The following is a 13,670-nucleotide window of genomic DNA, read 5'->3' as shown; positions in this document are numbered from 1 at the left end:
AAAGAGAAGTTTGGCATTAATCTCATAGCCCTGTGGCTCCTAAACAAAGAATGATTTCTGCTTTCCCAGCCTTAAATTCCCACTGCTGTCATTGTGTAATATCTGCTTTAGTATTAGTTTATCAAGTTCTGTTTCTGAATAAGACAGTAAATCAATAGAGCTGAAAAAATGAAGCTGCTGATAACTTCTCTATTAGAGAGCATTCTCATACTGAGCATCACCACCGCATCCATCATGTAATTCACCACAAATCACAAAGAACAGCATTACAACAATCCACAGTGACTATTTAATTCTACCTAATATTTTTTAAATTTTGGAACACACCAATATATTTAATTTATTGAATAATTAGTGAGCTATGGATATGTTGTGCTCATTGTGCAGTCAGGAATAATGTATGTTAGGAAGATTTACCAAGGCAGATCTGTGCCACTCTCACTGCTGATCTCCAGATTATAAAACCAGTCAATACAGTGCCACTATGTCACTGGTTTTGTGTCCAACAATCACCGTGGTCAATAAATAAAGTTGTGGAATGATACAAAGGGTAACTTACATGAGTATTATCCTGCTTAATGTTAGCCTTAGGAATGAATTACTATGCTTTGTATTTGATAAAAAAGCATATCCATCTCAGAGAGGTGACATTTATTTATTCCAATATATTTCAGCAGCAAAACAGTCACTACTTCACTAAGGATTAGTGGCTAGAGATATAATCAAAGTGACACATACAGCTGGGGTAGGAGGGGGGAGACGGGAAAACCCATTTGATTGTTCTCATGGCTGACACTGAGTTACAAGAAAAACCTCTCCCAGTGCATCTTTTCATAATTGTTGTCAGTACTTCATAGCACTTATTTCAAAGCCGTTAGAAAACTAAGGCAAATAATAAAAGCCTCAATGTTCCTGGAATACAGTGAACATGAAACTGAAAACCAGACACTGGGATGGGATTATTCTAAAAGAACTGTGGTTTTGATTTTTTTTTAATCTATCAGCAGAAGCACAATTAGAGGGTCCTATCTAGTTTTGCACTGTCTTTTAAAAAGCTATGAAATTTTATATTTATATTACGTGCTATTTATGTTAAGTTTTACCTCAAATTCTCAATTTCTCCCCCTTCTCAAAGAGAGGAAGGATTTCCCTAAAGCTTTTATTTTAGTACTTTTAGATCTTATGTATTGAAGAAGGCTTAACTATTACTATTTCAAATATGCATCAAGGCAATTCATTATCTAAAAAGAAACAGTCTCCAAAATAGTTTGGCACTTTTCCTATCTAGTCAATGTTTGAGTAAATATTCATCAGCTACAATGCCTCTGGTAAACCACTGGGCTGTCATCTCATATTTGATCAGAATAGCTTATTTCAATTTCCTATTTACATAGATTATCATTAAAAGCATACATTGCAAATATTATTACTGGAACCCAAGCCACAAATATATTTTCTATCACAGTAAGAATTCATGTTTGTTTCACCTGTGAGGAAATACCTGAAAGGCCATCAGCCTGAACAAACTACACTCCCCCTGTCCCTGTTCCAAGCTAAAGTCACTTCCCTAAATCTCCAAGAATAGTTCAAAAAACCCCCAAAATTATTATTCCTCTGTTCTTAAAAGCTTCCAGGGACTGGTTCCTTATCTAAGCCTGCTTTGATGCCTAAAAATCTCCCTCATGGTTACTAAAGGTTGTTATTTATTTTTCCAGTTCCTTATGGCTAGAGACAGTTCTGTCCATGTGGTTGTATTTTACAGCAGTTACCTAAAGAAAGAGATTGTTTTTTGTGGAATACTACTTAATTTATCTGTTTGCATGCCTCCATTATGAGCCTATGTGAGTAACATATCTTCTTCAAACTATGTCAGGATTTTTTAGTCTTCTGATTTTGTTGTGCTGCATAGGATTTCCTTTTACTGATGGCCTTTTAAAGCCCCAATAATATTTGCAAGTGTAAAGTTTATTTTCATTAGGCATTGGCAGAGACTCATCCTTAATTCATCTCAGAGTTTCTGGGCAAACAATGGCACTTAATATCACATCAATTGTGCTAAATCAATGCTGAGATAAGACCAATGTACTGTTTCTGAAAACCAGTTTATCTTCAGAGAGAAAAGACAAAGCAAGAAGTCCAAGGCAACCCACAAGCTTGAAGAGTAAAGAACTAAAGACAATTGCATTTCAAGGACAATAACTTTATCAGAAGAAAAACCTTATCTAAATTAATTTGTCATGAAATAAAATGAAATAATTACTCCAGAATTAGCCTTTTAAATACTTATAGAAATTTCCCTCTTCAAAAAGAGTTTCACATGAGGTATGTGCTTACATCTCCCATCCACCTGATCTTCAAATTCTTAAAAGTCGCACAATAACTTTGCCAACACCTTTCAGCCCCATACTGATGCTAGATGAGCTGCTGAGCAATCTGCTCTTATTTCAGTGCACCAAGATATTTTGACTACTTTGCTACAGAAAACAACTTAATGGCACAGTGACAGCCCAAGATTCCAGCTAATGCATATTAACTTGCTTACTTTACCATCTTCTAATTCCTGACCTCAAAATTACTTTGAAGAACAGAATCATATTTCTTCCTACTGCTACTATTGCTTTATTCAAACACTTTGTAAGATCTGAGCAAAATTCAGCTGATTCATCAAGTCAAAGTTGCTGACTGCATAGCATTAGTTATTTAGTTTTAAACTCAGAAATAACTTTATCCTACTGCCTAGGCAATTAAGCACACACTGAAGGAAAACTCCTCACAGAAGAATTTATCTTAAGGCTATTGCAACCTCTGTCTGCAAGAAAAAACTGGACTATTTGACTTGTCTGACCATTATGTTTGGTTAGAGACCAGGATTTTTCCTGCCTGTCTCCTTCCTGAGCTACCACTGGCAGAAAAAAGGGAAACATCAAACCAGTGACAGAATTGGATGCAGAAACTGAGATCACGTGAATCAGGTAAGTACTCTTCCCACACTATCCCAGCAGAAACTGATTTCCCCCATCACTCTTTTCACACAGGCACAGTCTATGGGTTATCATAAAGACAAGAGAACTCAGTAAAAAAGAAATAGGACTTGGTCCCCAAAGAGCAGGAAAAAACCAGCTCAAAATGAACTGACGCAGCTGTATTTTAGATGGGGTTTGACTCATTTACACTAAGCTAGTTTGGCTGTGCCATTAAAGCGCAGAAGAGATATTTTACAGCACACCACCTGAGAATAAGCAGTGTTTCCTACACACAAATGAAACACGAAGTCTGTGGCTCTTCAGTTTCTCACAGGTATACACCAAAGACAGTTGCTGCGATTCTCAGAAGTTCTCAACAACAGTTTTGCACTACAGTCTATGCAGGAAGACTGGGCAAAACCTAACAACATGTGAATTCCCAATGACTGATGTGAGGTAGTGGTTTGCAGTTTAACAGCAACAGTGAGAAAGAAAATACTTGGCCTTTTACATGGTCAATAACAACACCAAGTGTTCATGTTAATTTCCCTTAATTATTACAACTAATAAAAAAATCCATGTTGAGGCAGTGATATCAGTAGAATTTACAAGTTTTTTTTCTGGGAGAAAATGTTCTTCAAACAATTTTTATTAATTATCAATGAAGTACTGATCTTCCTAAGTAACAAAAATTATTTAGACAAAGATGTGTGATGTTATGGTATCTGGATTAATATGCAATACCTGTAAGATGGCCAAACTGCAATCACTCCTCTGAGACTAAAGAAAGGCTCAAACTCTCACCCTTTTTGTGCTTCATAATAAAAATTCCTGAGGTGATGGAATGTCACAGATTTAAGAACCAATGGAAGAAATTGTCTCAACTACCAGAAACTTGGCAGTCACATCCTCACGTCCTGCTTACATGAATTCAAATTCTCCTTGACACTGAAAATTTTTTTTTTAAATTACAGTGATAGATCAGTAGTTTTAAGAGTCATTCTTACCTTCTGGATAGCCCTGGCCCATCTTGCTCTTGCAAAATTACCTCCATTACCTTGGTCTGTATTTCTCCTGAAGAAAAGTAGGGAAAAAAAAGTACTCAGAACAGAAAAGTAAGAAAATAAATAATTAAAAGAAATCTGAAAAACCTATGGATGACTGGATCAAAGTCAGACCCATCACTAACTCACAAAGACATCTTTGTGTTACAGGGGTTTCCACTAAAGCTAAGAGTTTACTGGCTTGAAAAGACACAATCCCTGCTCCTCGTATAAACAAGGTGTAAAAGAACATTAGCAAAGGAACATATTTCCCAGTTACAGTGGCTCATAAATCAGGATTACAAAGTCTTTAACATCAAATAGCAGGAGGAGAGGCAGAAAACAACTACAAATTCCAAACCACCAAGACAGTGAAAAAAAAAGGAAACCTATGAATTTCCTCAGTAAAGGCCTTGTGCCTGTCCTTGTGAGGCAGAGACACTGTCACCAAGTCTTTGCCTACTGCACTTAAGGAGTTATTGAGAAGCCAAATAACATAAAAACAATACTCCCTCCACCCCAAAAAGTACCACCAGACAAAAACTAACATTTACTCCAACCAACCTTGGAAATACAATCTGTTGCATATTTGGCTGCCCTCACACAGAAGTTGCTAACTTGCACAGGCCAATTATAACTAGGGCTCATTATTCAGCTATTTCACCACACCTGTGGAGAATGTTGGTTCAAACTGAAAAATACTAATTCCATTAATGGCTGTTAAGCACAGGTTAAAATAATTAGTGTGGACTCCACCACTCCTGCAAGATTCTAAAGTCATTCAAAAGCCACTACCTTGTACAATACCAGTAAAGTTGCAGAATAAAAATTATACAGTAAAATTCTACACATAAAATTTACAGAGGACAGTAGAAGACTGTTTACTAAGTGAAGTTTTTGCAGTATATTTATATTTTACATCAGTGCCATCCCTTGGTCTACACATTACTATTTAATTATCTTGGACTTCTGGAACAGTGCTCTTTTATTTGAGGAGAAAAATGTTCCCTCTGATATGCACAGCTGAGTGCACATGATACAAACTAAGTATGAAGAGGCTTGCCTTCTTCTGCCCTCATCTCTGAAGCCGCATGTTTGCTGGTCCAGCCTTCTTGCTCTCCACAACTGGCTTTTGTTTTCAAAAATCAACCAAGTGATACTAGTAATTGGTCTGCCCCACCCTGCAGTTGTTAACTAGACTGGAAATACAGGGTAATAATTAACGTTAGGGATTACCGGTGTAATTAACCTCAAGGTCAGATGGAGATTGGGTTGTCAGTGCTGATTCAGAGGGAACAGAGAGAAACAGCTTTCTCTGCCTTAACTAAAAGTAAGTAGGGAAAAGAGTATTCTTAAGTTTTGAGGCATAATGTAGAGAGGGGGACAAAAACTGGTTTAACTGGTTTGCAGTACTTTTAGGAAGTCACCAATCTCTGATCAGGCTGCTGAGCAGAGCAGTCAGATCAGGTAGTTGAATACACTACTTATGCCACTTAGAAACTCAGCACAGACACAGCAAAGAGCTGTTTCTACTTGTCCACTTCCTGCTGACACAGTGATGAGTCCAGTTTGGACAATTGGTTGTTAATGCTCGATTCAAATTTAGTGAAAGTAATTAGTTACCTGGCAGAAAAATGCTTTATCAATACCGAACAAAGCTTCTGATGACATGTGCTTTACAGGAATCCCAGCTAACAAAGCCCACCAGATACTGCTGGGAATCACCTGTCCTGCTAACTGAACTCTCACAAGGAACATGTGCCAGGCAAATGCATTACTATAATTTTTTGAAACAACACACACAGCGGATTAGGGAACTTCACAGAAACATTAAGACAGAAAACAAGGGAATTGTACCTGATAATTAGAAGAGCATAAAATTCCCAGTGACTGAATAACAAAAAGTTTAAAAACAAATGACAAATGCCTTAAAGAGTGCCTGAAAATCATACTGATTCACCACCCCTAAAACATAATGCCCAGCTGTGCTCTCTGATGCTGTGCAGGCCCCAAGAACAAGATGAGGAAAACTACAAGAGACACCTCAGGAGCAGTACAGCAATATTCAGATCTGGTCAGCTCGGCAAGAAGCCCAGGTCAAAGTTCTGATGCACTTTGCATCAAACTCAGCAGGCTTTCACATCTCTTAGCCAGAAGGATCAAAATAACCAATCTCGCAATTGTTTACCAACCAATGACAGGTACGTGCAAAGGAATGCACAGGCTAGATAAACACAAGGGCTCTTCAGTCTGGTTTATCAAAAGCTAAAGATTTTTAATAGAAAACAAAAGTTACACTGGCACTTTTATTTAATAGATGTTTTCCCTCTTAATTTTGCTGGCCAAATACATTAAAATTGCTCTAGCATTGGCAGTGATGATTTGCATTTTCATGCTATCTCTTGTAAAATTAATCTCACTACAGACTTCATTGTAAGGCAGTTAATTATAGAGCATATGTAGTGTGGCCACATACAGACAAAAAATGACATCTTCTGAATGCTTATTTGTTTGTAATAGGCAATCCTGAACATCTGCATTAATTTCCAAGTATTCATCACTGAAGTCAATTTTATCAGCTTTGAATATAACTGAAACAAACTGGAAGAAAAATTGAAATAATTACATTCTATTATGACATTTTTATTTGGCAATTTCCACTCCCCACTGGCAACAGCGAGGCTGAAACTAAAATAATGTGCTTAAATCACTCTCCAATGGATATATCAAGTAGAGTTATACTTGGATAGTACACTGCCACAAAAAAATTCAGGGTTTTTTTGCATTAAATGTGCTTTCCAGAATATTCTAGTAATGGTAATTCTTGTACAAATCTGTGATAAGGCTGATAATTTTGAGTTTTATGCATTCTTTTATAGTTCAGGAGGGGGATAGAAAAGAAAGCAGAATGATGAATATCAGCTCCTCTGATTTTTAGAATACAAGAATGGTACTTTCAAGTGTATAATTTCCAGTACTGTAACTTTTGTAACATGCACAACTTAGCATGCATTGGAAGTAAGTCTGTAACAGACCCCCAAACACTTCTGTGAGGATTTACACACTTGTTGCTAATTTAGACTGCAGCAGCACAAGTTCTTTGGGAACATCTGTTGGTGTAGTTGCTACTGCGGTCTTGCACACCAGGCTAAAGCCACGTGAGCAATATTCCATACACCTGAGCTACAAAAGCCTGTCCTTGTTCCATCACTGGTCATTAGCTGAAGCTGATTGCACTGAAATAGTTTCCAGCTGCAAACAAGGAGGTTTACAACACTAGCTTTCACCTCAATTCATGCACTTGGTAGAAGGGCACACTATTCTTACTGGAAAATATGTCTGGGATATGGAACTATAGAAATGGTATCCTGTCAAGGGTTATTAGACTATAAAACTGTAATTCAATTTAAAAAAATTTATCGGCCTCAATTATACAGTATAAAAAACGAATAATTATAACATTAAAAAGCCGTGCAGTCTGGTAAAACACTAAGAACTGTACGCAGTACTCGTCCATCTTCGCTATAATCACATTTATAGGAAATTAATGATGTGGTAAAATTGCAAAGCAAAATTAAGTGATCTAGGCATTCCACAGTTAACTAGGCGACAGTAAGACTTACTTTTTTAAAGTCTTGCATAGATTTATATCTATAAATCTCATATAGCTATTTTGGTGCGTTAGTGGCAAAAGAAAGCAAAGTTTCCTCCAAGATACTACTTCTGGTAGCACTGAATCTACATCGCTACACAGGTTCCCTTTTACAGATGTTCAAGTTGCTCTTGAAAATTTATTTTTTAAATGAACAGAGCAGATAACAAAACTTACTATAGGTCAGCAACCAGTCATTCACGCCTACAGTAAAATTTTAGTGTTAAATCTGAGCACACATTTTTCTTTTTGTTTTGCTTTCTTATTGTCTAAAATAGTAAGTTTCCATAGCTATATTATCATCTTCAATCATACATTTATATTACTGCTTTCACTTAAAACAATTTACAGTTCTGAGTTATTGGTGGTTCTTGAAACTAATATTACAATTAAAAGTTCCCCTAGACTTTGGGACAAGGTACTAAATTTTATAAGTCTGAATTTTGAGAACATTACCACAGTAACAAAATAACACTTCTGGATTTCTTAGAGATAACCTTGTTTAAGTGCCTAAAACACATAATACAGCAATAACATCTGTTTTCTAGCCATTCAGATTAAAAAATTTAGCAACGCATGAACAGAAACTAAAATATGCTTGCATATCTCCTTTAGTTCAGTTTTCCTTCCAGCCCTCTTTTACAGGTTACTTACCTAATCATTAAGAATTTAAGTCTTTTATAAGAGCTACAACTTTTGACCCACCTATAGAGCAAATTAAAAAGCCTGAAGGTATGCATTAACCCTCATAACAGAACACTCACTTTCTCCCATTTCAAATTTTTCCTCCAGTTCTTCACAATATTTTCATAGGCATAATTCACATTGATATTGATCTTTCTGTCTTCCTGAAGAAAAAGATCTGTTCCTGCCTGCTTTCAGTAATACCCGAGCCAAGTCTGCATGGCTGCTGAAGCTAAGCCAACAATTACTGCAGCCTGACTGCCACTCCCCTCCATGTGCACAATTGACGATTTGGTGCACGGAAAGTGCCTCCCTCTCCCTTTCGTCTTTTGACTCCTTAGACGGGTCTGAAGTCTGACCATAGATGACTTGTTGAAGGGATGCTGCTGTCTCTGCTAAAACTGATTCAGAAACTCCCAGCTTGCTTTAACAGTTACTTTGCAGTAATATTATTTTAGTGTTCTGACTTACAATATCACCTTAAAAAATTATTTTCCCTCACAGATAGAAAAATAGGAAACTCTTCTGTGTAGCTGAGAATGAGTACTGGGAAAATGAACTAATAACTATTTTATTTTAGGCCACTTCAAATGTTTCATCTTCAAAATATGTAGAGGCATTTTGGATTTAACACTGTGGGATTTTCTTGTTATCTGATTAACTATTATTCCCAAACATTAATATAACCCTTTCTTCAAAGATTGGGTTTGTAAGATAGGGTGACATCCTGTTTTCATTATGATAGGAGGAATTCATTCAATTCTATTAAACCATCTTCTAAAGGACCACCATAACTACAGTAATCAATACCTAAACATTTAAAACTGCAATTCTTACCACTCAGAGCTATGAGCTGGATTGTAAACTGTCATTTAGATCTATCAAAACTACAGCTTGTGATACTCATCTTGTATACTTAATACAGTGCCAGTAGATAATAGCTTGCACTTCACCTTATGTTGCCATAGAACAGCAGCTTTGGAGAAAGATTCTATTTTTAAGGCCTACCAAGACAGTAAATCAACATTTTACAAAGTAACTTCCAGGTTTTTCTGATGGATTTAGAGGTACTACAAGGCAATGCTGCTACCTGACAAACACCTACAAGATATATTATCTCCTCAGTTCTGCAGTAGCTGCATTAGTGATTTCCAAACTGCAAGATGTTTATCGAAACAAAAGGAACATGCAATTAGGACAGAAACTGATTGACAAGACCAAAGGCTATGGCAGGAGACAGGTGGCACAAGGAAACACATGTTGATGTGAATAAGACATTATCAAGACATTGTTCTGCCGTCCACTGAAGTTGCAGCTTTTAATCAATCTTGAATCTGTCAAAGTGTCATCTTGGATTGTTCCCAGAAAGCAAACAATGTCTATCTGACACTTAGAGAAACTCAGTGAATTTCTCCAGATTTTGCCTGGATTTGCCACTATGCAGCTATTTGTTAGTCTCCAATTTCTTACTTATTTCAATACTGTATCATTAATTCTTTTTTTCCTCTAATATACCCAACTCAAAAAACAAAAGTATCTGTATGTTTTCCCCTAATATATACTGGAAAGGCATATTTCTTCAATCAACTAAATTCAATTTTCTCCTACAGCATCTCTCTATTCATAACCAATGCCTAATATTTCAATTTTATTAAAAAGCCATTAAAACCAGTATTATAAAAGTATTTGATTGAATATGCATGCAATAAACAACCAAAATAAATTGCTACGCAAGTATAATAAACTGATTCCAGTGAAGTTCACCCTGCTTCTGAATAGAATGGTATCTTTCAGGGTAGAAGTGTATAGATGAAATATGACACAGCCATAGGAGCCCAATCAAAGTTTGCATAAACATTTGCTGCTTTTCCCACAGCAACTCTCTTTTCTCTCTTTGTGTAGCTCTTTATGTGAAGTTCTTATGCTCCCACCTGAAATGGCTGTTGTTTTTAGAGTTCAAGTCATACAGAGAAAGGGAATTTCTCTGCAGAAGAACTGATGTCTGACAACTATTTTAGCTTTTCTATAAATGAACAAATTTTCTAGTAGTTTCAAGGGAATACTTCCACAGAGGTTGAATCTTTTCAATCTTTTACACACAGTTATAAGCATTAATTAGGTAAACTAGCTCCCAGAAGCCAACAAGGTTACCTTAAAAATTTACTATTATTATAAGGTCTAAGTAAAATGTGTCAACCTTTATAGCAAGTAAACCTTTTGGGAACCCAAGATAACTGCAGAACAGTTATAGACTTAATACAGTTACATGATACCAGAAACCTCTAGGAAGGCATAGAACCTAGTCTAGGTAAAAGAAAACTTCAAAAGTCTTTCCTGTTCCTTTCAAGCCTAAGGAGTTTATAATGAATAATGTTACATTACACAGAATCTCAGGGAGCATCATAATGACTTTTCATTTATTATGAAAAGTTGTCACCATAGCAAACAACACAAAACTATGAATATTAATAAGGGAGCCAATTAAAGCTCAGTATCAGCTCATATTAGGATGCAAAACAATCATCAGAACACTCCCAATAACCACAAACAAAACAGACACTTGTGAATAGACTGAAGGTAAAGAACCTCATAAGATCTGATAACTGAAGAAGCAAAGCAGTACGGACTGGTGGGGATGGATGCTGGAAGAAACCAAGAGCAATTTCTGCTATGTGCCAAAGATATTTGCATTTTATTTTAATGTGTAATCCATTTTATAATTGGGCTCTGTAGGTTATTTCATATATACAGCAGGACATGAAATTTGGCTGTATATTTTGTGCTAGAGCTAGATACTATTCCTCCTTTATTGTAAGTTTTTCCAAGATTGTCTCATTCGTGTATTGGAATGCTGGCTCAAGCACAGCTCTGCCTATGTACCTACTGAGCAGGACCTCCAGTCCTGGACTCACTGCAGACCTGAGTCTGACCCTGCTGTGCTGTTATGGACCTGCCTGGAGCTCACTGCTGTGCCCTGCCCTGGCTGCACCACTGGCCCTGACCCCGAGCTCCAGCAACTGCCAGTTTGGCCTCGGAGCTGTTCCATCAGCACAGGCTTCTGCACTGTAGTTTGACCCTTGCTGCCATTCCCAGGCTTGCCTGGGGTACTGGGCTGGGGCACTGCCTGCCCTGGCCCTGCCCTGCTGGGTTATCCTGCCTCACTGCCCCTCCCTTGGGAGCAGCAGCTCATCCTCACTTACCTACAGCCCCAATCCTGCACATTTGTACAAACCCACCTAGGGATGAAGAGTCTAGCTTTCAGATGTGCCACAAAGATTGGAGTCTTAGGTGCATACTTCATAATTACTAAAAAACTTCAAATAGATTCTACCAAGAACTTCAGGATGTTAGTTAAAGCATTTGACTTCAAAACCAGTCAAACAAAAATAACTTACCAAAATCTATTTGGGATAACATTAGGAAAGAGAATGTACATCAACATGTCACATCAGCTCACCATCACTTACTTGCTCTAAATTGCAAATTGCCTTGCAAAATAAATCTGTTTGCTTCCATACTACAGTTCCTAACAATTTCATATGCACTTAATTGGGTTTTTTTCTGACACAATCTTCAATTCCCTAATTTTTTCTCAGTTATTTCAGTGTCCTTTTTCTCAATCTCTTTCAAGTAAAATATTTTCTCTATATATTGTCAACTGCTAACTTATCTTGTTTTCCACTTTTTTACTCAAAAAATTTTAAAATATACTAATTAAATGTAAAGTTGTCATAGTTACAGAGACATTAAAAAGCCCACAAAAATTGACTGAACTTGAAATTCACTGTATATATGAGATTTAGCATTCTCCACCCCCAATTTTAAATTTTGTTTCTATTTCCTCTGCTGTACACAGCTACTGTAACTGTCTTGAAAATTATTTAGAAACATTTTTTTAAAATTTTCTTTTAAAGTACTACTTTTAATGGAACCAAGGGCAATAGTTTTAGGCCACAGAAGATGCGAAGGAAACACATTTGAGAGAGGCAAGAGGGTGGAACTGAAATAGAAAAGGGCAGCAGAGCAGGAAGGATCATCGAGCATGTGAGTTTGAGTGACAGATGAGAATTAAGCCTGGGGTACAGTGGAATGAACTCGCAGCACTGTGCTGGTACACAAAGGGTTTAATTTTACCTAAGACTTTCATTGAAAAGATCTGCATTACTGTAATTACATAAATTAATAACATTTATTTACAGTTTTAAATTACTTATTTATTATACAAGAGTAAACATCACCTCAAGCTGAATACCTTCCTACCCACACTGCTTTCTGTAACTCAAGCAGAACAAAGCTGTCCAGGAGGCCAAAGAGCTCAGAGGAATGATCTTTAATATGTGAAAATAGCTCAGACTCAGGGAAGCCTCGTGGTTCAGGGGTTTTGATATAAACAGCTCTTTTACCTTGCCTTTGGAACACACAAGTGTTTAGAGAACAGCCTATGAATAATAATTAAATGCAAAACCACCAATCACTAATTATAATGTCAACGTCTTTTTATATTTTGAAAATAATCTGTCAGTTCTGAAAGCTGGGAACCAGGGGATATTCATAGCCAAAAGCCTTGCATGTGATAGACATCTTTTGTTAAATGCCTCTTTTTTTCTTTTGGACCTTATTTGTTTTGGCATCAGTTATGCTTACCTATTCTGTAATTTAAATTCAAGGACTCTCTTGCTGAATGATCACAACACAAAACAAATGTATATATTCAAAAACTATCTGTTTAAACAGATGGGTGTTGCAGTGTGGGTATGCATGGAAATATGGCTTTAGTTTAAGGAGTTCATAACCTGTAGCCAAGAGGTGGAGGTGAAAATTTTCATGGTTTAGAAATAATTTTATGCTTGTCTATCATTTTTTCTGTTATCTACGCAGGAATAATGACACAGATCACTGGAAAAATGGCTGTAAACTGACTACCTCAAATTAATTTAGACCTCAGCAATTGTTTGCTTCTCTCTCTATGGAAAGCCAGGAAAGATTAATTACATTTTAAGAGGCCATTTAATGCCCATGACGTTTCAAGCACTAAGAAACTTCTAATACTATTACATTGAAGCTTTCTTTTCTGTTTCATCCATTTGAAAATAAATATGCATTTCACTGTCACAAATGACTATGTTAGTTAATATCAGTTTAATGATTATATAAAAATCAACTTTGCTAGTGGCTGCAGATCATGAAGTCAAATTTTAGCAATATAACTCATTTTAACACAGCAGTTACAGTACCCAAGCCATTAGAAAAGACGAAGCACTGATAATGCCAAACACTTTAGAACAAGATACTCAACCCCAAATTTGTCAATACAATCTATGTAGGTCT

General features: G+C 36.5%; 1 protein-coding gene across 2 annotated transcripts in view; it reads right to left on the bottom strand.

Annotated features, from left to right (window-relative positions):
- Positions 1–13,670, bottom strand: part of UNC13C (unc-13 homolog C) — a 167,589-nt gene that overhangs the window by 138,080 nt on the left and 15,839 nt on the right. For both annotated transcript variants that reach the window (XM_074549374.1, XM_074549375.1), the window contains one exon: positions 3,971–4,037. In XM_074549374.1, the coding sequence (XP_074405475.1) occupies positions 3,971–4,037 (67 nt within the window). The remainder of the gene's footprint in view (positions 1–3,970; positions 4,038–13,670) is intronic.

This window comes from Zonotrichia albicollis, chromosome 11 (genome assembly GCF_047830755.1).
Source record: "Zonotrichia albicollis isolate bZonAlb1 chromosome 11, bZonAlb1.hap1, whole genome shotgun sequence".
Taxonomy (NCBI): Eukaryota; Metazoa; Chordata; class Aves; order Passeriformes; family Passerellidae; genus Zonotrichia; species Zonotrichia albicollis.
The sequence above is the reverse complement of the archived record's forward strand: the minus strand, read 5'-3'. Positions and strand labels throughout refer to the sequence as shown.